Source organism: Sturnira hondurensis, unplaced genomic scaffold (genome assembly GCF_014824575.4).
Source record: "Sturnira hondurensis isolate 20B ecotype Veracruz unplaced genomic scaffold, ASM1482457v3 Scaffold0002840, whole genome shotgun sequence".
Taxonomy (NCBI): domain Eukaryota; kingdom Metazoa; phylum Chordata; class Mammalia; order Chiroptera; family Phyllostomidae; genus Sturnira; species Sturnira hondurensis.
Genome location: NW_028075471.1, coordinates 4,763,800 through 4,791,557, shown reverse-complemented (window position 1 = coordinate 4,791,557; position 27,758 = coordinate 4,763,800). Strand labels below are relative to the sequence as shown.

Genomic DNA, 27,758 nt, shown 5'->3' with positions numbered 1-27,758 from the left:
ATGTTTCCCCTACTGTCAAAAAATACGCATTTATATAGTAATTAGGACTTCATTCCCCCATACTTTCTTCCCTTATTGTCATTTTCCTGAAACCTTCTTTTAGAAAATCAAGTAACGTGTTGCATGTGGCTTATTCTGGATATAGCTAAGCCCTTCTGCACATGTGAACTTCGGTGAGCTTGGTCCGATGAGGGAATGTCTGGGTTGTGCCTTTTTAAAGTAGTCTTCTTTAGGAACTGTCAGCATGTTGTTGCTGAACTATGGGGCTGTAACTCTGTGTGTAAGACAGTCAACAACCTGTACTTAAAAGTTGCACTATTGCAAGACAGGTGTATTATCCAGGTACTCGTACATGCTATTTTTTTTGTACTGCCGGTCCTGTACCAGAAATATTTTCTTTTATTGTTACTTGCTTTTTAAACTTTGTCTAGCCACTTAAAGAAAATCTGCTTATGGCACAATTTGCCTCAAACCCATTCCAAGTTGTATATTTGTTTTGCAATTAAAAAAATTGTACCTCCTCCAAAAAAATCTTATGATTCACATAAACCTTTTGCTTTTGATATCGTCCTGTTGTTATGTAAGAAAATGTACTTGTCCTTGAGAAATCACCCTTAAGTGTTTAGGGACAAAGGGTCAGAATGTCTCCAACTAACTCTTTAACATTTCAGAAAATTAATCCTTATGTAGAGAAAACTAATGATAAAGCAAATGTGGCTAAATATTCTTTGATGAATCTGGGTAAAGAGTATACAAGAGTTTGGGGCTATATTAGCAACTTTTATGCACATTTGAAATTATTGCAAAACAGAAAATAAAGCATAAATAAAACGAAGCTGAGAAACTACTGAAGCTTTAAAAGGAGAATAAGACACTGTGCAGTGAGGCGCCAGCCAGCTCCCTGCTCAAGGCCCTCTTGGTCAGCAGCTGTGAGAAGCCCTCCCCGTCTTGGTCCTGTTTCCTCACTGCCCCCTCTCATGGCCAGCCTGGAAAGGCCTACTTAATAGTAATGGGAAGCTTTAGAATCTGCCAAAAAGGCAAGGACTAGTCATTGGGCATGTTTTCATAGATGGAAACGACAGAAAGGCAATGGTCCAAGTGCAATGCTGGGCCAGAGAGGAAAGGTGAACCTGTACCTTCAATAGTATCATTTGATGGGCCTGCAACCTCTTAACTTAGATGTCTCATGAAGAGGTCAGGGTGAAAAACATTGTGGTGTCCAAGGAGTCTGTTCTAGCCCTGAGATACTGCCTTAGGGGACAAAGAACTTGGCTCCCTAGGAGAGGAACAGTGCTCAGTACCAGCCAGAAGAGGGCACTGTTTTCTCCGGAGTCATCCTTTGACCAACAGGCGGTCCACTCCAAGAGTGCCCAGAATGGTGTCACAGATCTGCAGATCCCAGGGGCAGGATTGAGGTGAGGTGAATGAGACAGGGTCATGAAAGTTCAGGGTAGGGTCCTGACTTTATTTAGGATTTTTATACTTTGTTCATAATGAATATTTCTGCATTAAAAGATTATTTATCTGATTACTGAGTTGTTTGGCATTCCCTTAAACTCTGCACCAGAGCCAGAGTATCACCTCACCCTAGTTCACCCTGGAATAGCTAAACCATTAATTGCAACAACTGTGCACAAGTGCAGAGTTTGCGGTAGGCCGGATAAGGTCTGGAGTGAATGGGCCATTTTGTGCCTATTTTAAAAGCTCTGGCAAAGGAATCAATCCTGAGAAACTGAATTCCTGCCTTGGACATCACTCCACAGTCAGTGGCTGGGGCCTGACTTCTTTACCTCTGTTTCGATTTTCTCATCTGTAAAAAGGAGCTATGGAGCTAGCCACCTATTCTGTACACAGTTTATTCTAAAGACAGAACATCACCCTGATTGAGAAGCTGTAAGGGCCAGACACTCTGTTGAGTCTGCCCTTTAGTTATAAACCCAATAAATTGTCACAGCTCTATCATGTAAGAGCTATTATTATCCTCATTTCTGAAGGTGAGGAAATGGACACAGAGAGGTTTAGTTACTTATCCATGGTTGATCAGCTAGTCAGTAAGTGGAAGTGTGTATACTCTAACCTCCACACCAACATTTTCAACAGGGGGTGGTCTTTCCACCCCTTGGAGACATTCGTCATTGTCTGTGCACATTTTTTTGTTGTCACAGCTGGGGGGGGGTACAATGACATCTAGTGGTTAGAGGCCAGGAATGCTGCTAAACATCCTGCAATGCACAGGACAGCCCGCTACAACAGAATAGCTGGCCCAAAATGTCAGTGCCAAGGCTGAGAAGACTGCTCCATTCTGTGCCCCTAAGTCAGGAAGTTATGTGGGAACTTAGCATTCAGTGTTCCACAGAAGGCAGATGTTGTGTCGTGCTTGTTACTTCTTTTGTCTCAGTGGCCTGGGGTTTCCTTAGGTTATCCAGGGACCTGAATTCCTCTGGCTCAGCACACTTGCGGGGTGGTTGAGAAGCTGGGCTCTGGAGTCAGCCAGAGCATCATCTCAGGAATTCAACAGTGATTTATTGAGCACCCGCTACCTGCCAGACCTGTACCAAGCAGTGTGCACACACATAGGTGTCCCTGCCCCACAGAGCTGTCTGGGAGGGAGATGCACATCAGACAACGCACAAGCTCATAGGTAATAATACATTGTGGCTCTGCCACAAAACAGAGGAACTAGGCACCGTGACAGACGTAACAGGGAAGAGCCTGGTGGGCTGAGGCCAGCAGCACGTTTTCTCTGAGAATGGCATTTTAGCTGAGACCTGGAGGTGGAAGCACACAACAGAACTGCAGGTGGAAGAAACAGCTGTGCAAAGGCCCTGGGGTGGAAACTGAAAAGTAGGCAGTGTGAGAGGAGCCCAGTGGGGGAGGAAGTGGAGACTAGAGCAATGCGGCCTCGAAGAGATGGGTAGGTAAAGGCCACAGTGAGGAGTTTGGTCTTCATGTCAAATAAAGATCCTTTGAAGGTTTCTGATCAGAGTATCAATACAAACAAGGTTTGTCCTTCAGAAAGTGACCCGCTTGAGAGCCAGGCACGGGCCTATGTGGAAGATGCTGCATAAGGTTAAAGCTCATAACTGAAGTCAGTCTCAATTACACAACCTTACGTAATGCACCTTCCCTGACCCAAACCCCCAGGTGGTTGTGAAATGTGATGAGTGGGGCAACTGACATACACTTACAAGATTATTGCTGGGGCTCATTCCTTATTGGACAGAGAGTAGCATCACTCACTGGAAACACCTATTAGGGCCAGGAGGGGACTTTCCCAAGGGCCCCTTGTTTCCTGTTGCTGCTTTTGGATGACTCAGCTTGTGGCACTTTCATCCCCCCCTGGAATCTGTATCTTGCCTTCCTCGAATTCTGAGGTGTCCTGAATCCCGGCGTGCTGGCCTCCACTGACTTCTTTCCCACAGGGGCCCATGGCGGATGGCCATGGCTGCCCGTGATGTCCAGGGCAGTGTGTCTGAACTCCTGATCAGCACTTCTGCCCATTCACATGACATGCGTGGGACTCTTTGGTAGGGACTTGTTGACAAGAACTTGAGCTTACGGCTTGAAAGGGATCTGTTTTGGCCCAGTCTTATAATTTCTGAAGTGGACATTTTTCAAGATATTAAATGGGATTACATGAAGAAAAGAGTTCTACTGATACTAAATTCAGGGTGCCCTGTTTCAACACATTTTAGCAGCTTTTTAATTACAGGACTTTTCAAAGCATTTAATGTTTTAATGTGGATTATAAATCTCCAAAAAGGAGGGATGTTTGTTCATCCTTTTTTCAGGGGCATCCTGCAGACTAGTGTTGGGAAGTGTGTGCCCCAGGAAACGCCACCCATGGCCAGTAGGTGGTAGAAGAAAGGGCACGTCAGAGTGTCCCGTGCAGGTCAGGCCAGGGCCTGCCTTTCCTTCCAGGCTCCGGCCTCTGCAGGGCACTGTCTCAGACTCTTCAGTTCTCAACACCAGAGCCCAGCGGAAGGTTGAGGGAGGGCTTGGCTTTCCCGGGCTGACCAGCATGGCCCAGTTTTCGATGACTCCTGGAACTGGACGAGAGCTGCCCGTGGCTCAGCTGCACACAAAGACACATTGGCATGGACATTGTTTAACCTGCTTAAAAAAAAACCTTTTAGCATTTCTTATTTCTCTAAAATCACTAAACAAGTACAGGTTGTTTGGGTTTTGTTTTAAATAATCAAATACCAAAGCATGTACAGTAAAAACTGGAGGTCTTCCTTTTGACTCCTCCCTGCCCCCACCCGCAGAGTCCCTTGTTAAGGCTTTGTGCGGTTTGGTGCGGAGAGGGCCAGTCTGCAGTCACAGTGACAGGGCTGGAATCCCAGCTCTGCCACATGTTCGCTGTGCGTCCTTGGGCATAAATCTCAGTTTGCTTATCTGTAAAATGGAGGCACTACAGTAAGGGCTTGAGGGACGACTTCATGAGATGAAGTACAGAAAGCCCTCCTCTACCAGGCCCCTGCACCTACTTGGATTTAGTTAGATCTGACTCTTAGAACTTTCCTACCAGAATCCAGCTACTTTTTTTTTTTAAGTCCAATTCCATGCAATGAATGTGCCAATTACGGAATGTGGCCAATCTGTTCAGTCCGTTCATGTGATTTTTGTTAAGTCCCCAAGGGCAGTTTTTATATGCACAAACCACTCTTCAGAGGTTTACTTTATTTTTCAAATTACATTTAACTCATTGAAGTTAATAATTCAAAAGCAGATCAGTTTGCTCTCTTGTTTTATAGGTTAGCTTCTCTTGGATGCTGGGAACTAAAATAAAACCTTCCCATGACCCCAACAGGGTGGTTATTGACTTATGAAATATCATGCTTTTAAATTCAGTTTATTCTTTTTATAAGTACAGCTAGGATTGCCAGACAAAATATAAGATGCCCAATTAAATTCTAATGATCTAAAAGTCAAATGTACCTAGTGCTCTGTATTTTTATTTGTTAAATCTGGTAATCTTACATCTAGCAAACTCAAATAAGTACTTTTAAGAGGTTATGGACCCATTTACAAATATTTTAAACTTTTTTTAAAGTTTAAATTGTACCCTATTTCCTTGTATAGTTTTTTTACTGTCTAAACTAACAAAAAAGCCACCCTTTTAAATATTAAATAATTCTAATTCTAAATAATTCTAACTAGTAAACATATAAAACAATGTTAACCCAAAATGTTTACAAACGTCCCGGAACTGTACATAAATTAAGATTTCAAGTAAAGTTCACAAATCTACATTGATGGAACCCCCTCGACGGCACGTTCTATGCTGGCATTACAAACAATGTGTGCCTCGTCTAACTTTCTCTCTGGTTGAAAGTCGCTGTTCACCGAGGGAGAGAGTCATCGCCTAACCAACCAGAGCTGCACTCGCCGGAGACTCGGCCTGGCTGTGGCCTAGGCTGTAGGCAGCAGGAGACTCACCACACCAGGAGCTCAGGAGCCATTATTTCCTTCTGTGTGCTGACTGGGGTCGTCTCCTTGGAATGCCTGGGCGTACTTGGTCAGAGATTTTGTTCAGGATGCTGGCCGGATGCATGTCGGCAGTACACACGCATTCCCTGGGGCCACGGCCATTCGCCGGTCACTTCCAGAGGAGGTAGTCCAGAGACCCTCACACTAGTTTCAGGTTATGCTCATTATCCACCCCCTTTTTGTTCCTTTGTCTGAGTCAAGATTGTATTTTATTTTTTAATTGTTTATTTTTTATTGTACGTTTGTCCATTACCATTTATTTACCTTCATTGTACCCTCCACCCCGCCCCGCCATACCCTCTTCACAGAAGAATTTTCTTTGCCAAAGTCTGCAAATCTTACCTGGATTTATAACTCAATTGAACTTCTTTCTTTCTTTCTTTTTTTTTTTTTTGCTTTTCTGATCTTCATAACATCCTGCTCAGATCTCTAAAAGTCATTTTACTTGGGCTAAAATCCTACAATTCTTTCAAAACGTTCCTTTCTCCAGCCCACAGGACTCTCACAAACATTAAAATAATACCCAGTTGAATCATGAATCCCTCCAGGAGCTTTAACTGGCCCTTTATCCTTAAATTCCAAGGACATTTCATTGACCTATTCTAGCAGACCAGCGCTTGCTCTCCCTGGCAACACACTGCTAGCATTTGGTGTGTTAAGTCATATACAGCAAAATGGCCTTAAAAAATCATGTCCTTCAAATTAGACTTGACCTTAATTACGCCCATCAGGATGGTTACAAAATCAGAGCCTGGGTGTGTCAAGGAGCAGCTGGCTGCCAAATCCCGGTGATGGCAGAAAACACAGCAGGATTTCCCACTGTCCCAGCCTCACTGTCCGCCCCTCCACTGCCAAGAAGGCTCCATCACCCCAGATGCCCTCTGGGACCACTTGCAAGTTCACCAGTTTTCAGGAAAAGGTACATTGCCTTTTACTACCGCAGAAGAGATGACCTGATGTCACAGCTGGCTCCTGACTGGGATAGGAATGACTTCGTAGCGGACGCAGTGCCTAAATTAGGCAGGCCAATTTCCTCATCCGAGGGACAGAAACGGGGGCTCCTAAAAGTCCGGCCCATTTCCTTAGGGAATGAAACCCATGATCTTCAGTTCCTCAGAGAAGTGAAAGCAGCAGCAGGGAATCCAGTCATTCCTGTTATCTGAGGGCCTAATATATAAGTCAGCCGAGCTTGAGGAAGTGACCTGAGGAGGTGGCTGGGAGCCTGCACCGCGCACAGTGCTGTCCTCGCTGTGCAGTGCACTGTGCCCTGAGTCCAGGAGCAGCGCCAGGATGTCACAACTGCTGGCCACCCTGCTCCTCCTCCTCTCCATCAGCAGTGCCCTGGCCCTCAGGATCTGCTCCTTCAATGTGAGGTCCTTTGGGGAAACCAAGCTGGACAACCAGAAGGCCATGGATGTCATTGTGAAGGTGAGCCCTTCCCCTCTCCGAAGGATCGGTGGACCCCCCTCACACCCTCTCTGCTGCTCTCATACTTGAAGAAACTCAGGAGGAACTGACCTAAAGCTGGTTCCTTGGGTGAAGGTGGCAGTTGGCTTGGAATTTGTAACAATTAAGATAGCAATCATTGTAATAGCAATTTCACCTCTCTATCATCATCTTAAAATGGGGACAATAAACAGCATCTCCTTGTAAGAACTTTTCAAGGCACACATGAGCTGCTATATGTAAAACTGGTAAAATATTGTAGTACCTGGCTCACAGTAAGCTCAGGTGAGCATTGGCTACTATAATTTTTTTTTTATTCTCACCTGAGGACATGCTCATTGATTTTAGAGAGAGAGGAAAGGAGACAGAGGGAGAGGAACATCGATCTGTTGCCCTCGTACATGCCTCAGCCAGGGACCGAACCTGCAACCTGGACATGTGCTGTAACTGAGTGTCAAACCCACCGCCTTTCGGTTCATGAGACGACGCTCGAACCGACTGAGCCACACTGGCCAGAGCCTACTATAATTCTTATTACCAATTATTGAATCTATGTAAGGCACCGTAAATACAGGATTTCATTTAATAACCCTTAGGAAAGAGAATACCAATCCCCATGTAGAGAGGACGTGCCTTGGAAGTAACGTTGTACAGCTTGTGGGTGGGTCGGTGGGATGCCCGCTCAGCCTGGTCTCCTAACCTCCAGTGCAGTGCAGATTTTTGTTTGCTTTCCACCTTCCTTTCCTCCTTCCTGCTTGCCTTCCTTCTTTCCTTCCTTTTCTCTGTCTCTCTCTTACTTTCTTTCTTTCCTTCATTATTCTCTTTCTTCCTTTCTTTCTTCCTCTCTCCCAGCCCCCTCCTTCCTCTCCTCCACCTTCCCTTCCCCCGCCCATCAACCGTCCCCCCCCCCATCTTTTTCTCCATTCAGATACTTTGGATAATGTAACCAATACCTGGGAACTCTGCCCACCCTCTTTACCCTACAGCAGCGATTTTCAACTGGTGTGCTGCAAGAATTTTTATTGGGTTTTTAAAGATTTTATTTGTCTATTTTAGACAGGGGAAGGGAGGTAGACAGAGAGGGAGAGAAATATAGTTATGAACCTCCTGAGGACCTGGCATGTGCCCTGACCAGGAATCGAACTGGTGACCTTCTGCTTTGCGGGATGACACCCAACCTGCTGAGCTAGGCCGGTCAGGGCTGCTGCACAAATTTTTACAACATGCAATACCTGACAATTTAGTCAGGGGCACTGGCCTCTTTCCCCTTAGATTGTCAGATTAAAAAAAAAAAACAGCCAATACAATAGCCATCTGGTATGAATGAATCAAAATCATACCTATTCTTGTTAGATCAGCAAAAAATATATTTTTATATGTTGCAGAATTTTAGTAATTAGTTTATCTGTGCCATGAGATGAAGAAGGTTGAAACTGCTGCCCTACGGGTTAATTTATTTTTGACGCTGGTTGCTGAAACCTTTCCCAGGACTCTGACTGGGTGTTACTTCCTTAGAAAAGCAGTAGGCACCATGGTACAATGAGAATGCCAGGAGCCTGGGTTCAGATCCCACCTGGCAGCCAGGTCAGTGAGCTTGAGAAGTCCCTTCTGCTCCCTGAGCCTCTGGGGCCTCTCATTAACGTGGATTTACACAACCTGTAGCACAGGTTGGCTGGATAAAGTCAGAGTGAGTAAGGCAACAGGGCAGGCAGTCACAAACACAAAGCTGCCGCTGCTCTTCTTAGGCAAAAGGGATTAGAGCAAGAACTGGCATGTTCCGTTCCTCCTCAGACGGTCCTTTCAGGCCTGCCTTGGGATGGTACCCAAGTCCTTCCGGATGTTATTTTTTAGCCAAGACAGCCATGCTAAGCCTGTGAGAACTGTGACTCCCTGGCTCAGCTGGAAACTCTGACATATGAGGAAACTATTTCCCCCACTTCCTCACCCGAAGGCACATGAAGCCTGGGCTCCTGCTGAATTCCTCTCACCCTCCTTCCTTCTTCCACCCATGAAGTGCCACCATAGCCTTAGGAGGCTGACATTGTGTTCCTTGGTGATTCCACTGTGGGGGCACGCCATTGGCACCTTCCTTAACCTGCTGTGTTTTGGAGGGTTGAGAGTCCATCGCACCAACACCGAGCATGTCTGAAGCCTCTGACCTTCCCCATCATCACAAAAACCACCCTGTAAACAGAGGCCATTGGAAAACAGAGCCACCCAGAACGCTTCCAGTGAAACTCAAACCTCAGGCACTCAGGGTAGTAGTATTTACAGGGTGCCTTGTCTGAGCACCGGCTATAGGCCAGGAACTTCACACACTTATTTAATACTATGACATAGGTGGCATTGCCCTCACTTTATAATTGAGAAGACCAACACTCAGAATGGTGAAGTGACTTATTCAGGCTTCCATAGCATCCAACCGTGCACTCAACCATACAGGTGGAAAGGCCTTTTCCACTCTTTCCTAGTGGGTTTATCACATCAGAGATGAGCCCAACATCATCGTGCCTTTGTTGGGGTGGTTGGGGAGTGAGGGAGGCCTGCCTTCTCTATGTTGGGTTTGCTGGCAGCACCAAGAGCAATTCTACAGGTGCCGAGTCCACCTGGGAGAGGTTCCTTCTGTCTGTGACTTTCAGTTTGCGTCCTTAAGAACAGAGCTGTTCATCCAACCACTACTCTCTGACAGTAGGTCAGTGCCGGACACCCCAAGGCCCTGGGAGTGAGACAGTGGATGTGGAAGGCACTGTCCGCCTTTTCACAGAGTTCACAGCACACAATAACTTAATTTGGAGTGTGGACTGTGTCTGCAGCCTTTAATATGCTGAATTCAAGTTCAGCCTGACAACCCCTCGGATTAGCAGGCCCATTTTACAGATGAGGCAACTGAAGACACAAAGTAAATTGCCCAAGGTCATGGAGCAAGTATGGGAAAGAGTGAGGGTCATAACGGAAGTCTGACTGACCCTTTCTGGGCTCTTCCCCACCATGCTGTGCTGCTTCCCGCTTAGAGGCAGGAAAGAGGCTTCCATAGGTGCTCTCTGCCCCAGATTTTTCTAGACTTCTCTAGACTGGCCCTTCCCCTCTCCCCAGGTGCACTCACGATATCCCCTGTTGGGATGCTCCCACCCCTAGCCATGCGGTGCCCCTAATCACCTCCCCTCTGTGAACAGAGTCAGGAAAATCTCACTGAGTTTCAGATCTGGGAGGGCCCTTAGGGACCCTCCTCTTGGGGTCCTCCTCCTAGGGCAATGAAGCCAGGGAAACATGTTTTCCCTGTTCTTTGGTCTGAAATTGGGGCAAAAAACAAGGCGTCATGAATGAATTTGAAAACTGGATATTTAATGACTGTGGGGGAAACACAATGTAATATCAGGTTAAAAAAAAACAAGACAAGAATTGTGCGATACATTGCCATTGTTTGCTGAGCCATCTGCTCTGTGCCGTGGACTGGGCTGAGAATTTTATATCCTTTATGTCATTTAATCCCCATGAGGGGCAATCGTCCCAGTTTACGAAGAAAGAATCTAGCAGTTCAGGGAGCTTGAGTGACTTGCTCAAGGTCACACTGCTGGTGAGTGATAGAGTCAAGACATGAATCCAAGGCCATTTGGCTCCAAGTCCATACTTGGAACCAATGGGCAACTCATTTTGGTGATGGCAATTTTGTAACTATATATAAATATAGAAATCTTGTGGGAAAGGAGTTTCTCCTGAATTCTTTACCCACTGAACCCCTTCCCACCTTTCAGAGCCTTCAAGTGCCCTCCCCTCCCTGGAGTTTTGCTGATGTACAGGCAGAAGTAGTTAATTACGCCTCAACATTACTATTGCTGTGACTTTGTTTAGCAGAAATTTCAGTTCCCTCTCAGCGTAGCTAGTTGTTTCCATTTGTTTCTCTCACTGGACTGTGAGTCTTTCAGGGCAGGGGTTGTGTTTTAAAAGCTTAGCATGGTGGGCTTTATAGTCACACAGACCTGAGTTCAAATCCTGACTCTACTACCTGTACTGGCTGTGTGCCTTTTAGCTACTCACTCAGTCACTCTGACGCTGCTTTTCTCCTGTGCTTAATAGGCTAGTAATCATAGCCATCTCATAGGGTTGGTGAGGCTCACAGTAAATGTCAGCTCTTATAATTATTATCATGGTGATTATGCCTCAGTACCCAGCCCAGTACTTTTCATTTACTAAGGGCTTAATAAATATTTATTATTGTTGTTGATGATGATGATGATAATGATTATACATATTCCAGCAAAGCCAAGAGGTAGGAAGTTCTGAGTGTGACTGTGGGCTCTGGATTGGGTTGCATGGGTTCACATTCTGCCTCGGCCGTTTGCTAGCAGGGTGACTTTGGCTAATTCACTCAGATTCTGGAGCCTCAGGCTCTTTGTCTTTAAAATGGACATAGTAATAGTATCTGCCTCATGGAATCCTTCACTAATTTTAGGCAAGAATGTAATTAGTTTAGCAAAGCACCCAATTTGATAGTTAAAAATACAGTAAGTGCCCCAAGAATGTTTTTTGTTGTTGTTGTTTTTTGTAGTAAATGCCCCCAGACACCTGGGAATTCTTTCTCTGCAGGTCATCAAACGCTGTGACATTATGCTCGTGATGGAAATCAAGGACAGCTACAACATGATCTGTCCCAGGCTGATGGAGAAGCTGAACGGGTAAAGACGGGCTCCCCTACCCTGTGTGGGTTCAAAGTCAAGGTCAAGGATACCCGAAAAGCCCCAGGGAGCTGAACTTAGTGTGAGAGGAGGCACTCACCCTGACCACCAGTTCACATGGCCAACACTGCCAGGGCTTCCAACTCCATTAGCCACGGTCCTGACAACTTTTCCACCAGCTAGCTTTGATATAATAGAGCAAAATAAGGGAAACAGGTAAGAAGCCAGGACAGAGAGAGAAATGAAAGAAACAGACAAGAGGCTGAGGTGAGAAGTACTGTTATAAAGAAAGATTGAGTGCCAGTAGGAAATTACTCTATGCCCACAGGCTGGAATATTATGCAGCCACCATACACCATGTTTCCCACAGAATGGGTTAAACCTAAATAGTCCAGCTTGGAAAGGTGGCTGCAATTGAAAACAAGTGTTCAGAATTGTAGGTAGAATAATCCATTTTAGTGATCACGTCACACTATAAAGGAATAAGAATGTGTTTGCGTTCACATGGTCGTAGAAGAAAGACTGGAAGGACATGCTCCAAACTGTTAATAGTGGTTACTTTGGGGGGCCGCGGGGCTCTAATTGGAGGGTTGTTGTATAAGACGTCAGTGAAGGAATGGGGAACATTTGCTAGGAGTCTTCCCACCTCCAGTGGTCTTGGTGGACCTCCCCAGACTGTCCTATGGACCCTGGGCAGAGTCAGGCCTCTTTGTCCCCTTATCTGCCATTAGCCAGGAGGGACCTTAGTCATTTCACAGCTGTTATTGCTAACGGGTTGCCAAACCAGGACTTGGCAGGCCAGAATTAGAAAAGGGCCAGCCTTCCCAAACTGGAAGCCCAGAGGAATCCCTTGTCCACACTCTTGGGACCCAATGGCCCATCTGCCTTAGAATATACTGCTAAAGCCCCAGGAATCTAAACTGGGCCCTAAGAGTCCTGCTTTTCCAGCTGAACCTGAGACTATGCTTTGCCTTAGACATGCCCTAGATTTCTCTGTGAGTAGGTGGAGTAAAACCAGGTCAGGCTCTGCCCAGAGTGAAGTTATCAGCAGGCTTGGCAAACAGGCTGAGAACAAAGTTTCTCTGGGGTAGGGGAGGGTTAGAGTCTGTGGGACTTCATGGCTGTGTCCCCAGAGCACAAACAGTAGCCGATTTGAAATTATAGTTCTGGGCTCATGGGAAAATGCCTGGGGTGTTCAGAGCGGGAGAGAACGTCCAACAAAAATGTTACCAGGGGTGATGTGCTTAGGAGTACTGCATGGATAGGGTAACCTCATAAGGATGCTCCACCAGGAAGTGTGAGCTGCAGCCCAGCCATGGGCCAGAGTGGGGGTTGGGACTGATTCAGGCCCAAAGCTTCTCTGGTCTCAACAGTGTCTCACAGGTACAGGCCAAAACATGAGGCATGTAGCAATGTGGATTTGGAGGCGGGTAGGATCTGGATTCAAACCCCAGCTTCATACTTGCAAAGGATGACAATAGTACCCACTTGTAAGGACAAGAAATAATGGCTGTAAAGATCCTGGCAGATGTCACATTTCCAATCATTGGTGGCCCTTTTTACTAGACTCAAATGAAGGGGGGAGATGGGACAACTGTAATAGCATAATTAATAAAATATATTTTTTAAAAGGTCATAAAAATGGTAGCCCTTACTAGTGATACCATTGGAGAGAGGGGAACCTCTGCAGTAGGGGAATGTTTTTCTTTTAAGATGCAATGTCAAATCTTTATGCTTTCTAGAAATTCAAGAGGCACAACATACAACTATGTGATTAGTTCTCGGCTTGGAAGAAAGACATATAAAGAACAGTATGCCTTTCTCTACAAGTAAGTATAATCTGTGCTTCCTAGAACACGGTTCACTTATAAATGATAGCTATGAATTGAATCAAAATGCATACCTTTTCTTCAAAACCAAATTTTGGCCTCTAACTAGTTCTCAATATTGATCAAAATAATTTCCATTGAAACTGGGACTGGTGCAAATTATCAACCCTTCACTCAGGAAAACACGGGCAGCTTTCTAACACCTAATTTGTTGGTTGACTCAGTGGCTGCCTGGTCAAGGGGTCCAGGACTTCTTTATTCTTTATAGTAAAGTCCTGGTCCAGGGATGGAAACCTGAGTTGCCCAGCACAGCTCACTCCAGAACTTCATGTTCTTGTCTTCTTCCTACTGATAATTTTTTTTAAGTGTGAAGAGTAAATTGTGGGTACCTCATTAACTAGTGCTGCTCAGATCTTTGGCTCCTGAAGGGCCCTGGCCTTTGAGGAGAGTTGACTGAACTTAGTTCTCAGGCAAAAGATGCCTTCCAGCTCTTGGGTTGGGAGGTGACTGAGGCCATGGGAGCCTACACTATGGCTTTTGGAAAGAAGGAGAAAGCCAACTCAGCTGGATGAGCTTCCTCTTTCTCTTCTAGGGAAAGGTTAGTTTCTGTGAAGAGAAGCTACCTCTACCATGACTATCAGGCTGGTGATGCAGATGTATTTTCCAGGGAACCCTTTGTGGTCTGGTTCCAGTCCTTCTACACTGGTGAGACCCATATGCCCTACTTGCCCACAGTCTCCTCAGTGATCCCAGAAATGGGCAGCAGCCCTGAGTGTGAGCTGTGATCCAGGGTTTATGCAGCGTCTTTAGGGAGGCCTGAGGCTTGATGGAGAAGACCATTGAGAACTTCTAATACCTGAATGTAGAGGATGCAGTATTATTTGTTTGTTTTTTTAAAGATTTTATTTATTTATTTATTTTTAGAGGGGAAGGAGAGAGGGAGAGGAACATCAATGTATGGTTGCCTTTTGTGCATCCCCTGCTAGTAGTTAGCCTTCAAGGAACCGGCCTGCAACCCAGGCATGTGCCCTGACTGGGAATGGAACCTCGATCATCTGGTTCGCAGGCCCGTGCTCAATCCACTGAGCTACGCCAGCCAGGGCAAGATGCAGTATTGTTTGATGGCACCATGCTGGCTTCTCAGAAAGCTGTGACTCAAAACCTCCCCAGCCTAGTACCCACCGTCTGGAATCAATGTAACTCTGTTGTCTTTGGAGGATGTAAGCTGATAGAAATTATTTACCACAATTCCTCAGTCCCAATCAGATACAACTATTTCTTCATTTTTAAAAATCCCGGTGATGGTCAGCAAAGATGAACCGTCCAAAATAAGGTCTCATTTTCCCTCCAGTAACTTACATATAAGTCTCCTCCACAGACTGGGGGTAGAGAGGAAATCCAAACGATTGAATCTGGAACTCTAGCAAGAATTGTATTTGTCTTAGCCACTAACAATTATTGATTACTGAGTAGTGCCAGGCTCCTATACTCCTTGCAATGACCCTACAACACAGGAAGTAGGAATTACCAATCCCCACATTACAGTTTGGGAAACTGAGGTCCAAAATTGTGGTGTCACTGGTCCAAGTTCACCCAGCAGCCATTGAAGTAGACAAGTCAGAGTTGTTACCCAAGCTACCATCTCAGGAGCTCATGCTCTTAACCACTATGCGACACTTGGTGGGAAGTCAAGAGTAAATTTGGTTTGCTATTTGGGGCTATGTAGAGCCAAATATATTTTCAGTACTGACTACATGTCTGTTCTGGGCACTGAACGAGATAGACAAGGTTGCTGTCCTCATGAAGCTATGTTTTAGTAGGGGAGGCAGATAATGACCAAACAAATACACTCAAAGCTATACATGTGTGCATATGTAACTACGAATATAAACACCCTGAACGAGTTCTGCCCTGGGTTAGTTAACTCAGAGGCAGAGTGTTGACAAACAGGGGAATAGGACAATTACGAGAAGGGAAAGAGAAGGGGGTGGGGGCTATTGAAGGCAAGATATGCCCTTCAGAGAGCACGTGCAATAATCCTGTTTGTCACTCACACAATTCACACCTGGATGACCAGGGCGGCGTTCAGAGCGCTCCCACACTCCCTTAGTGATTGTTTCTTCTCCAAGAGAATCCTCAGTTTATGTGAATTGCTAGCAAACCTGTTTGTATTGAGCTTCCACACTTCTACTCTTCTCTACCCCTCCCTCTCTCCTTTGGGGTGACACCTCAGCCATGTCCTGTTGAGTTTTCTCTCTTGTTTGAGGAAAACTCCTCATGTCCTCTGTATCTAGGATTAAAGATGAAGGAGTAAACTATTTATATGTATTTTTGTTCATTCAGTCAGTCAGTCAACAAACATTTTTTAGCATCTCTAGTGTGTCAGGTACTGTGCTAGATACTGGAGCCAAGAGGGTGAATGGGACAGATAAGCCTGCCCTCACAACACAGGGTTCCACTGGGCCAAACAAAGAAGTAGAACAAGTAATTTCAGAGCATGAAGGAAATGAGCAACATGCGTGGACTAGCAGGGTGAGAGGCCCACATTAAACGGGGGTGGGGGATGGTCAGGGATGGCTCCTGGGAGGTAACATTAGGTTGTGACCTGAAGAAACCAAGTCAGAGAGAACTGGGGAAAGGGCATTCTAGAGGGAGGGCAGAGTGAGCACACAAGCTCAGAGGTGGGAAGGGTTGGGGGTGTAGGGGAGAAAAGAAGACGGGGAGTGGAGTGGAGGCATGAGGAGGAGAGTGGGAGAGGAGGCTGCTGGATCCGTGTCCCGGAGACAGGCTGCCAGGTCCGAGCCCTGGCTCCCCACTGTGACACCCAACAGCACCCAGCTGCTGAGTGGGAGTGGGGACCCAGGAACAGAGTGAGGGAAAACACGAGAAGGAAGCGTACAGAAAGCCACAGCTGCTGCTATTAGTGCGTGGGCAAGGCCGGGTCCCGCGGCTCGCCAAGGCACCCTCACACAGGCTCTCTCCGTCCCTCCTGCTGAGACTGCTGGGGGAGGTGTTTAGGCACTCCACAAAATCCACTTTATTTTTTTAAACATTTTAGGCTTTTGCTTCCCTAATTACAAAAGGAGTATAAACTGACATGCTTCTGATTTTTTTTATTAAAAAAGTATTTTTTCCTTAGTACAAAAAACCAAACAGCTTTTTGAAAAAAAGAATAGAAAATAATTTTTCAAAAAATGAGAAAATAGAAACACCCACAATGCCAGCAAGGAACACCGTCTGCCAACTTTCCCCTAACCGTGAGAGGCAAATGGGAGAAAAGAGCCTTGCGTGTACTGAAAATAGCTGACTCGTGATCCTAAGATCCTTCACATCTCAGCCACTGGCTGAATTCTCTGGAAATGACAGAGCCCATGCCTTCTGGGAGGCCAGCCTGTTTGCTTCGAGCAGGGTTCCTGGAACACTGCCAGGGAAAGTGTGTGACCTCTGCCTCTTTCCTGCTCCCCAGCTGTCAAAGACTTTGTGATTGTCCCCCTGCACACCACCCCTGAGACATCCGTTAAGGAGATTGATGAGCTGGCCGATGTCTACACGGATGTGAAGCGCCATTGGAAGGCAGAGGTGATGACCCTCGGTGTCCGCTGAATTCCCCTCTAGCAGGGGCGGAACCTGGTCCTTGAGAGGGAAGGACTTCCCGGGAGGGTGAGGGGGACAGAGCATGTGCTGACACCACCAATTTCAAGCTTCATTTTAGGCCTTCCCTCAGCCCTAAATGTCCTTCTCGTTAAATCTGCCTGGGCAGCATCCATGTGGGTCTTGGGAATTCGCAGCCCACTGCACGAACAATGGCTGCCAACATTGACGGAGGGGAGAGCTGGCGGCAGGCGCTGTGCTGTGGCTGCACTGGACAAGTTTATTAAATCCCCCCAACAACCCATGAGGCAGCTACTTTGATCAGCCTCACTTTGCAGTTGAGAACAGTGACACATAAAGAGGTCAGAAGTCGTTCAGAGGCAAGTGCCAGAATCTCAAACTGGCTTTGAAAAGGAGATGTTGTTTATTGGTTCTTGTAACTGAAATGTCCAGGAGCAGTTCAGGCACAGCTGGTCCAGGGCTCAGAGTTACCAGGGCCACCTCTCGGCCCTTCTTTCCTTTGAGTGGGCTCCATTTGCAGGCTGGCTCTACCCATGGGGTGGAAAGAAGGGCACCAACAGCTTTTGGTCAAATGACCAATTTTCTTTCCAATGCAACAAATACCCTGGGATTGAGTCTTCCTGGTGCTGATTGGGGCACTTGTCCATCCTGAAACAATCACTGTGACCTAGAGGTTGAGATGCTCTGATTGGCTAAATCTGTGTCTGACCCCCTCCTCCAGCCTCCCTGGACTGAGGGGGTGATGGTTTCCCAAAATGAGCTTGCTATTCCCACAGAAGGGGCATACATCTACCATCCCTTCAGCGTCAACTAGTTCCTCATCTGGAAAACAGAGATGCCGCCACCTGTGGCTGTGAGGGTCTGGGAAAGTGCTAGGTTAGTATGGAAGTGCTTGAGAGCAGCGGCCCCAACCCCTTTGGTGCCAGGGACTGGTTTTGTGGAAGACAATTTTTCCACGGTTTGGGGGGTGGGGGTTGGACAGGAAGCAGAGCTCAGGCGGTAATGCCAACCTTCACTGCCTGCCAGCGCTCACCTCCTGCTGTGCGGCCCTGTTCCTAACAGGCCTCGGACAAGTACCAGTCCACAGGCCCCGGGTTGGGGACCCCTGCTCTAGGGAGCTCCTCCGCATTCTTCATTTCTCCTTCTGGGATGAGACTCCAGTAATTCCTCCGCCCTCCTTCTCAGTTCCACTGCTGAAAAAGCGCAACATGAGTCAAGTGAAGTGTGGACTCAGAGCTGGGGTCTGAGAAAACACACCCCCGTTTCCCACGGGGTGTGTTTCCCAGCTTGTTTGGCGAGATCAGGTCGAGAGAAAGGCTCATTCGTTCGTTCCTAAAATTATGGGTTAATTCATTCATTCAACAAGAATTTATTTAGTATCTGTTAAGTGTTGGACACTGGGGAGGCATCAGTGGCACAAAAGTGAACAAGAGTGGAAATTCGTGCTAAGAGGCCTTCAGTGAGGCAGATCGGGGTTCAGTTCCTGACCTGACCCCTTGAACCTCCCAGCTGAGTGGTGTAGAGCAGGCCTTCCCCCCATTTCCACAGGGGCTAAATGTCCTTCTACCTCCTACTGTTTGTGGTGCCGAAACTACGAAACACTTAAGGCTGGGCTTGGCACACAATGAACGCTCAGCAAATCATGCCTTATAAAAAGATTTTATTTCTAAAAAGATTTTGTTTATTGATGTATAGAAAGAGAGGAAGGGAGAGGGAAAGAAACATTGATCAACGTCAATCAGCTGCCTCTCGTGCGTCCACAACTGGGGACCAAACTCATCACCCAGGCACGTACCCCGGCCACCTTTCACTCTGAGGGGTGATGTCCAGCCAACTGAGGCACACCAGCCAGGGCTGAATTGTGCCCATATTCATAGAAGCTGGTAGTCTCTAGGGTTAAGGAATACATCCTGTCCTCTGCTACGCCCATCAATGTCAAGGAAAATCAGGATCACTGAGGTCAACATAAAATGTTTTTAAAAGAAAACTCTAAAGTCAGCAATAGCCCCAAACAATAGTACAAACACGGAAATCTGGCACTTCCTCTGGACTGAGGAAAGTTAAAGTTCTGTTCCAAGAGCCCTGCAGGGAAAAACACTTCCAAGATAAAATGGTTCTGTTGGTGGCCTAAGGTTTTTCCCACTTCTTCGACAGACAGAATTTCTACAGGAATGAATCCCCAACTTCAAGACAATAGGAGGGAGAGAGACAGAGCTGTGCCAAAGCTGTCACATACACCACCCGAGTTCATTTTTCCTGCTTGGAAACAGAAGGTGTTGATTCATTCATATGTTTGAGCCAGAGACAAAAGATGCGAGGGAATAGATTAGGCTCCTTTTATCCCTGTCTTCCTCTGCTGAACTACAGAGACATGGTGACTAAGAACAGGAGGGGCAACCACAGCAAATACCCCCCTTCTGGTTAGGAACGCCCTCCTTTGTACACACTCACCCGTCAAACACTGCTCAAAGCTGTGACTCAGTTTTAAACCATGGCTGCTTCTTTTAAAAAGCAAAAAGAAATGAAGAAAGACCTTGTATTAGTTTGCTAGGGCTGCCATAGCAAAATACCAAAAACTGGGTGGCTTAAACAACACAAATTTGTTTCCTCACAGTTCTGGAGGCTCGGTGTTCAAGATCAAGGTGTCAGCAGAATTGGTTCCTCCTGAGGCCTCTCCCGGTCCCTGGCCTTCCCTCTCTGTCCCAATCTCTTCTTTTGGAGGGCACCAGTCATACTGGGTTAGGGCCCACTCACAACATCTCACTTTTATCTTAATTACCTCTTTAAAGGTCCTCTTTCCAACTTCAGTCACATTCTAAGGTACTGGGTTTAGGACTTCAAAATGTGAATTTGGGGAAGAGACACAATTTAGCCCATAAGAGAACTGATCATTTCCTGGGCATGGGAGACGCAGTCCTTGCCAGCAGTTATGCGCGAAGGAGTTTGGCAACAATGCCCACCAGGTGACTGATGCTCCAAATCATGTCTTTCAGAATTTCATTTTCATGGGCGACTTCAACGCAGGCTGCAACTATGTCTCCAAGAAGGCCTGGAATAACATCCGCCTGAGGACCGACCCCAAGTTCATTTGGCTGATCGGGGACCAAGAAGACACCACTGTCAGGACGAGCACCAACTGTGCATATGACAGGTGGGAAGCATCTGCCTGATGCCTTGCTTAGTCTGCATCAGAAAAGGTGCCCCTCTGGTCGAACGAGAAGGCTGGGATGGAGAACAGTTGGAGTTCAGGCCTCTCTACCTAGTGCTTCGTGCAGCACACAGACTGTGTGGATCAGGCACTGTAGTTCAGCAGCAGCAATCGTGGGCTTTGGTGTCAGCCCGGCCTGGGTTCAAATCCAGCCTCTACCCCTTAATGTCTGTGACCAACAGACCTGTGCCTCTGTTATCTCACTTATAAAATGGAGATTATAGTAGGACTTCACTCATGGGCGTATGATGAGAATTAAATGAAGTAGTGTATGTAAATCTATGTAAATCACACAATGTCTGCCATATAAGTGTTCAGTACATTCATTGCTGTTAATTATTCCATCACAAAGACATGCCATAGTTTGGGCCTTAGGATTGGGCACTAGGTTATTATGTTACCAAGGGTTAGTTATTTAAACACTTCTGATTCTATATATGCATTTTATCCATATACTTATGATTTCCTTAAGGTTAAACTCTAAAAATGAGACCAGGTAAAGCTAGGGTTGTTTACGCTTCTAAAGCATTTGCTGCACTTTCCTAAATGCAAATACATACATTTGAATAATAGCATGCTCTTGTATTTGTAAAATCTCCCTGGGGATTTTCCATCAGCTTTCATTTTCGCTGCTCAGAGTGCCTGAAACCTATGAATGCTCGTGACTTAGCCATTCATAGCAGAGACCACAGGCAGGGAATCCCCTCAGAGCTTCTGTTCCCAGGGCTCAGCCTGCCCCAGAGGAGGCAAGAGATGGCCATCTGCAAGACAACAGTTGTTCTTACTTCTCTAGTTTGAGGTCTGGCTTCCATTTTCATCCCATGACCTCTCTTGTTCCTCTTGGAGCTTTCGGGGCTGGTGTGTCCATCACCGGAGCCACCACTCCGGCTCTGGAAAGTGGAGACAGCCCCAGCCTGGGGAAGGCAGAGCCGAGGTGGGGAGTTCCAGGAGCCTGAGTTCCCTGCCCCCTCCCTCCATTTTGAAGGGCTGTGAGCAAAGTGCATGCTGGTTGTGTTGCTGTGGGCAGGTCAAGTCCCTTCTGTGGCCCCATCCTCCCCCGCCCGGCCCACAAGAGGGAGCTGACTACAAACACTGAGGCGGAAGCCCAGTGAATCACAGGGGTAGGTGTTCACAGGGATCAAGGGGGGTAGGCAGACAGGTTAAAATAAGGTGTCTACTTGAACCCTAGTGTTATACAAGTGTATGCCAAAGGATGGCGGGATGACCGTGGTTTTTTTAAAGCTTAATTTGTTATTTTGCTACTCTCAATTTTCTATGTTTTCCTTACTAACATGTATCTTTTGTGGTTTTTAAAAAGGCATATAAATATTTAATGAAGGGAGTAAGACGAAATGGATTCAATGCCAGTCTTTGTTCTGTATTCACCTCTCTCTTGAATACCTCCCATGGCCTGGGCTCAGGAGAGGTTAGCAGGATTAGCTGGCTGGCCCACGCACATACCTAGAAGTCAGAAAAGGAGGAGCCTTAACTCTGTCGTTCTTCACTCTCTGGGTCTGAAAGGAGGGCTTCAAGAAATCTCCAATGGCATGTGAAAAGTATACTTGTGGAGCGAATTCAGAGTTAACCAGGTGATGTTGTTAACCAGCCCCGGAAGCCAGTCAATTCAGGGAAAGTTCAGTGGACGGTCATGACCTGGCAGTCCAACTCATCCTGCCGTTCTTCAGTCAGTCTGTGGGGGCCATGCAGACCCCAACTACCTCACCCCACTTGGTGTCCATTCAAGTACCCGTGTTTCTGAAACTCAGTGAGCTGCCAGGTACCCATTTTTTGTCATCGCTGCAGAGCATCTGTGCTATGGTTTTTCTCCATATTTGTCGTTACATTCACTCATTTCTTACTGAAATAAATTAATTTTAAAGAAAACTTCATAGTACTATAATAAGAAAACAGCATCATTTGCCATAAATTGAAAACAATTGTAAATAATCCCAGTGAAAACCAACCAATGTAAATTCTGCCTTAATTCTCTTGCCTCTAGAATGTTTGGTAGTTTCAGCCTGCTCTCTCTCTTACTGGGAGCGACTTTCCCCGCAAGTGCCCCTGTGTGCCACGGATGAAAGTAAACATGACTGAGACATGGTGTGATCTGCTTGGGGAGGAGAGGTGGCCAATTTCCCAGAGGAAAAAGGCTGTGAGCAGTGGCCAGTTTCTCGGGGGGGGGGGCGGGGGGAGGGGTTGAGCCCCTTCCTCCAAAGGCTTTTATTGGGTTGTAATACACAGGAATACAGGGCGTCAAGGATCAAACAGTAGACAACATTTCAAAGAAATCTGAGGGTTTAGTCTGAGTTAGTGTCTGTCAGGAAAGGGGGTTTTGTAGAAACTTTGGGAGACATACTCATTTCCTGCTCCGACCCTTAACATATGAATGAAAGCACTCTTAGCAGAGCAGATTTCACAGGTTTATCAGGAAGTCTTTGTGATGCCAGACTTTTCCCCAAGACATGCTCTAGCCAGCAAGGAGCTGCACCTCTCCCCATCAGGTATTCAGGCTTAAGTGGATTAGAGCCAGGAAGCACTTCTCCCAGAGGACATTGGGACTCGGGCTATCTCAAAGCCAGGGGTGGGAGAGAGTGTCCATCACTCCCTCTTTGTCGCAGCCCCCCAAGTCCTTCCATGATGGCCTCCCAGGTGATCGTCTTTGGCCTAGGTTGCCCCTCGCTGTGAAGGGTCTTACCCGTCAAGGACTTCCAACCATGCTTTGGGGCAGGGAGGAAACTAAGGCAGCATTTGCTACCAGAGACAAGCCTTGTCTCCTGCAGCTCTTATTCCAGAGGTCGCTCGCTCATCCTTAGCCATGGGGTGGGGGTTGAGGGGTAGAGTTACAATTCCTAAAACCAGGCAGAGTGGTTCACAACACACTACCAAAACAAGATCTGTTTAGGGAGGAGAGGTGGCCTGTTTCTCTGAGGAAAAAAGGCCTGGAGGTGGCCAGTTTTTTAGAGGAAAAAGGCCTCGAGCTCCTTCCTCCAGGGGCTGTTATTGGGTTGTAATACACAGGAATACAGGGTGGCAAGGATCAAACAGTAGACAACATTTCAAAGAAATCTGAGGGCTTAGTCTGAGTTAGAGTCTGTCAGGAAGGGGGTTTTGCAGAAACTTTAGGATTTCCTGCTCAGACCCTTAACATATGAATGAAAGCACTCTTAGCAGAGCAGGTTTCACAGACTTTTTAGAAACTCTTTGTGATGCCAGATTTTTTTCTCCACATCTGGCTCTAGCAAGGCAAGGAGCTGCACCCCTCCCCATCAGGTATTCAGGTTTAAGTGGATTAGAGACAGGAAGTGCTTCTCTCAGAGGACATGAGGACTCAGGCTGTGTCACATAGCTGGGGGGGCAAGGGTCCATTGCTTGCTCTTTATTGCAGTCCCCGCCCCCTGGAGTCCTTCCATGATGGCTTCCCAAGTGATTGAGTCTGGCTTAGGTTGCCCCTTGCTGTGAGGAGTCTTACCCGTCATGGACTTCAGACCATCCTTTGGGGGCAGGGAGGAAACTGAGGTAGCATTTGCTACCAGAGACCAGCTTTGTGTCCTGTGGCTCACATTCCAGAGGTTGCACACCCATCATTAACCATGGGAGGTAGTTATAGTTTCTGAAACCAGACAGAGCAGTCCACAACATCTCTTAGTCAAAACGGGAGCTTAGGGAGTTTTAAAAACACGTCAGCACCTTTCTCCACAATTGAATGGGGAAAAGTGAAAAATAATTGCACAGGAAATAATAATCTTAGAATGCAGGATATTGCTCTGTGGTATGATGTTCACATGTCACACAGAAGCTTCTCTTCCACCACCAGGGCTACCTGCCTACACAGGGACATGCTGTCCTGGTGCCCACAGGGCCTCAGCAGGAATGGATCCTATTTCCCAGTCTTAGGCAGTGTCCTAGGGGTCACAAGCTAAAACCAGGTCTGGGCCTTGAGCACCACATGAAAGTTCCAGGCTGCTAAGTCCATTTCAGATGTCAAACATGGACCTTGGTTCGATCTCAGAAACCAACAGGATGGCTTAACATGACTGTCTTCCCTCCTCTTCTGTAGGATTGTGCTGAGAGGACAAGAGATCGTCAGCTCTGTTGTGCCCAAATCAAATGGCACCTTTGACTTCCAGAAAGCATATAAGTTAACTGAAGAGGAGGTATGGCTGCCATCTTGTCTTTCCATGCCGCTATCCTGGGGAGATGGGTTGTGTTACCCTTTAAAGCCATTACTAGAGACACAACATTGGACCATTGGGTCCTGAGTCTCAATGCCTATGATTCTGTGATTCAAGCACCTGCTTAAATTTCTAACTGAGCTGATCCAAGGACGTTGCTCACCAGTGTGTGTTCTTTTGTGGCTGTGGGCATTTCATCTTCTCTTCTGGAGCACGAATTTGCTCATCAATAAAATGAGAGTGTTTTCTAATCCTCAAATTTATCTCTCTTTTATCCTTACAGGCCCTCGAAGTCAGTGACCACTTTCCAGTCGAATTTAAACTACAATCTTCAAAGGTCTCCACCAACAGCAAAAAATCTGTCTTTTCAAGGAGGAAAAGCAGGGCCCGCCGCTCCTAGATACAAGGGCACCATTTTATTAACCATTCTTGCCTCTGAGTATAATAGCTCTAACGGGTCTGAACTGCTCCCTGCATCCAGGAAACAGGACTGGTCCCACCACTTTCATTTTTTAGCTTGAGCCAAATTGGGAGGAGAGCCTTCTACTATCCCACCGGGGCTTGTACCTCCCTTGACACTCCCAAGAGGAAACTGGGGGTTTTGCAGTCCAGAAGGAGGGTCTTCACGTCCTGAGCTAGAGGCCCATCTGCTATCACGGCCGAAGCTCAGCCTCCGTGGAGAAGCTGCAGGAGAAGGAAGAACATCAGTTTTCAATCTGCACGAGAGGTCCTGTACTGTGGGAAATGACCAGAAATGCCAAGGCCCCAACAGAACCCCACGATTTGGTCAATTTACTGTTTAGGGAACCTGGCTGTTGTCTGAGGCCGTGCCATCATCACGTCTCACAGGGAGGAAGGATGAAGACCTCTCCCACCTGGTCTCCTGCCTCTGAATTGTCCTCCGACTCAGCCAGCCCAGGAACCACTGGCGTCCTTCTTTGAGATTTCATTCTGACCACAGGCCACCCTCATTCCTACCCCTGCTTATAAATCCCATCACCATTTGGAGAGAGCCCAGAGATTTTGCATACCTGTGAAGGTCTCTATATCTGGCATATCACGTCAGACTCATCCTCATCCCCAGCTTGCACTCTATGCCCAGCAGGACTGCCTCTTCCCTGCACCCACGTGCCCTGTCCCATCCACAAGTCTGGGCTAGGTGCCCTGGCCCCCACGCGTGCCATACCTCTATTGCATTGCATTTGTCACCTAGGCCACTACCAGGGCTCCTTGGGGGATGTTGTGGATCAAAGACCCAGTTGGCCGGCAGGGACTCGAGGATTTTATCATATTTCTGTGACCAAAGAGTGGCAGAGGGGTCTAGCAGCATGGCAGCATGTTACCCGTGTCCTGTATAGTGACCACTTCTGTTTGGCTTTCCTTATATTGTTTCTTTGTTCAAGCGGTATGTGAACATGGCTGACTACGTGAGCAGCACCAGAGAATAAGCAGGGATGAGGAACGTCGCACCCCGACCCCTGCCCCTTCTTTCCTATCTCAGAAGCAACCCCTCTTCCCAGCTTATGCATTCTTCCAGATTCTGTACATAAATAAGCACCATATGTAACCTTGAAAAATATAGAAAATAGCACACCATGGGCATGTTTCCACTCTTTGCTTATTTCCTTTAATATATAAGGGACAACATGGCTTTTTATATAAAAATATTGACCATAAGCTTGATTTTTGAAATTTGGTAACATCTGAGGGAACAAAATCAACAGGCCCAGCTTAAGCGGGGAAAACCATCTCCCCACACATCCAGTCAACCTCAGAGGTCTTGTTGGCCCAGGCAGGGGAGGGTGGCAAAGCTGTAAAGCTTCTGTCAACCCTCTTCAGAGAAGGGCTGTCCCAGAAAATGTCCAATTTCTGAGGTCCAAAACAGTCAAGCAGGCAGCTCACGAATAAACTTCTTTTGGAGGAGAGGTCATCCTCGTGCCCAAAGGCCAGCAGCATGGCTGGAACAAGAGTCCTGTGCTGGGCGGTAGGGGATGGGGTGGGGGCAGAGGAAGTAGACTGGGCACTAAGTGAGCCTGTCCATGACTCTGACCCGGTCCTGCCACCCTGTGGCCTCCTCGGTGACAAGACATCCCTCTGTCCCTGCACAGAGTAGATTACCTGAGCCATGGGCATCTGCTGGGAAAGAGGGGACGCAGTGGGGCTTCTTCTCACTGGCCACAGCGAAAGGTGCTGCCAACATCCTCCGGTCGCCCAGGACCACCTTGCCAGGATGGAGCTCCCATGGCCCTTGGGGGAGTGCAAGCTGGTCACATGCACTCTTTCAACTTTGGCTTTGTTCAGAGGGTTTGAAATTTGTGTGCACCAGAATCTCAGGGCACCTGTTACCATGCCGACCGATGCTCAGGTCTCAGCTCCCTCCCTTGCCCCCCACACAGAGTCTGTCTCTGGAGGTCTGGGCCACAGCCCAGGAACCTGCATATTTAACAAGGTCCCGGGTGACTGGGGCCAGGTTTTTCTCTCATTAGTTATTTATTGAGGACCAGATTTTGAGCTCGCTCTCCCAGTCCTCCTTGGTGACGAGAGGTTTAGCATGGTGCAGGGGAAAGGCTCTCTTTAGAGCCGTGCTCTGCACCACCCACTAGCTGGGGGGCACAAAGCAGGGCACTCATCTTCGGTTTCCTTATGTGTGAAATGGGCATAACAAGAGAATCAACCTCATAGGTGAAGTTCTAGTAAGATAACACATGTAAAATGCCCCGTGCCTGTAACCTAGTAAGTCCTCCACAAATGGAGACTGTATTTTTATTGATAGAATTTGTTTCATTAAGAGGTAAGCCTCCTGGCTGCTGTGGTTCAGGGGACTGAGTGGGGGACTGTGAACAAAAGTTTTGCTGGTTCGATTCCCAGTCAGGGCATGTGCCTCGGTTGCAAGCCAAATCCCCTGTGGGGAGTGTGTAAGAGAAGACCACATATTGATGTTTCTCTCCCTTTTTTTCTCCCTCCTTTCCCCTCTCTAAGAATAAATAAAATCTCTTTTTAAAGGGTGGGCTACTTTAAGTGTTTAGATATGTATGGCTCTCATTTAATTATTTAGAACGAATTTTTGCCTTCTACCTCTTTATCATTCACCACAGCAAGTATTTTGGCAAATGAGCTTTGAGAACTAAAGATGTCCCTTCTTCTAGTCCTTGCTATTTTCTCTTCTTCACCAATGGCCTTTTCTTGCCTCAAACAAAGAAATACCCCGCTTTTACCCTTCAGTCTGTCCCTGTGGGGTTGGGGGTGAAGGGAGCATCTCCAAGGCAGCACCCCTGGCTCCCGTCTCTCCCTTGGGTTGGAGAAGGAGGTATAAACGGTGATACTA

At 47.0% G+C, this 27,758-nt stretch overlaps 1 protein-coding gene across 1 annotated transcript; it reads left to right on the top strand.

Annotated features, from left to right (window-relative positions):
• The first annotated feature begins 6,323 nt into the window (after positions 1-6,323).
• On the top strand, positions 6,324-25,579 carry DNASE1L3 (deoxyribonuclease 1L3). Its single transcript, XM_037040775.1, has 8 exons — positions 6,324-6,921; positions 11,524-11,612; positions 13,355-13,441; positions 14,034-14,146; positions 16,908-17,020; positions 20,047-20,204; positions 24,319-24,415; positions 24,717-25,579. The coding sequence occupies exons 1-8, from the start codon at positions 6,784-6,786 to the stop codon at positions 24,831-24,833; spliced, it is 912 nt and encodes a 303-aa protein (XP_036896670.1). The 5' UTR covers positions 6,324-6,783; the 3' UTR covers positions 24,834-25,579.
• The last annotated feature ends 2,179 nt before the right edge of the window (positions 25,580-27,758 follow it).

What these genes read in the sequence shown, in the direction of transcription:
- DNASE1L3 (XM_037040775.1), top strand. Translation starts at nt 6,784, where the DNA reads ATGTCACAACTGCTGGCCACCCTGCTCCTCCTCCTCTCCATCAGCAGT. An exon ending in CTGATGGAGAAGCTGAACGG is followed by an intron (nt 11,613 to 13,354) that starts GTAAAGACGGGC and finishes TATGCTTTCTAG; the next exon opens with AAATTCAAGAGGCACAACAT. An exon ending in ATAAGTTAACTGAAGAGGAG is followed by an intron (nt 24,416 to 24,716) that starts GTATGGCTGCCA and finishes TTATCCTTACAG; the next exon opens with GCCCTCGAAGTCAGTGACCA.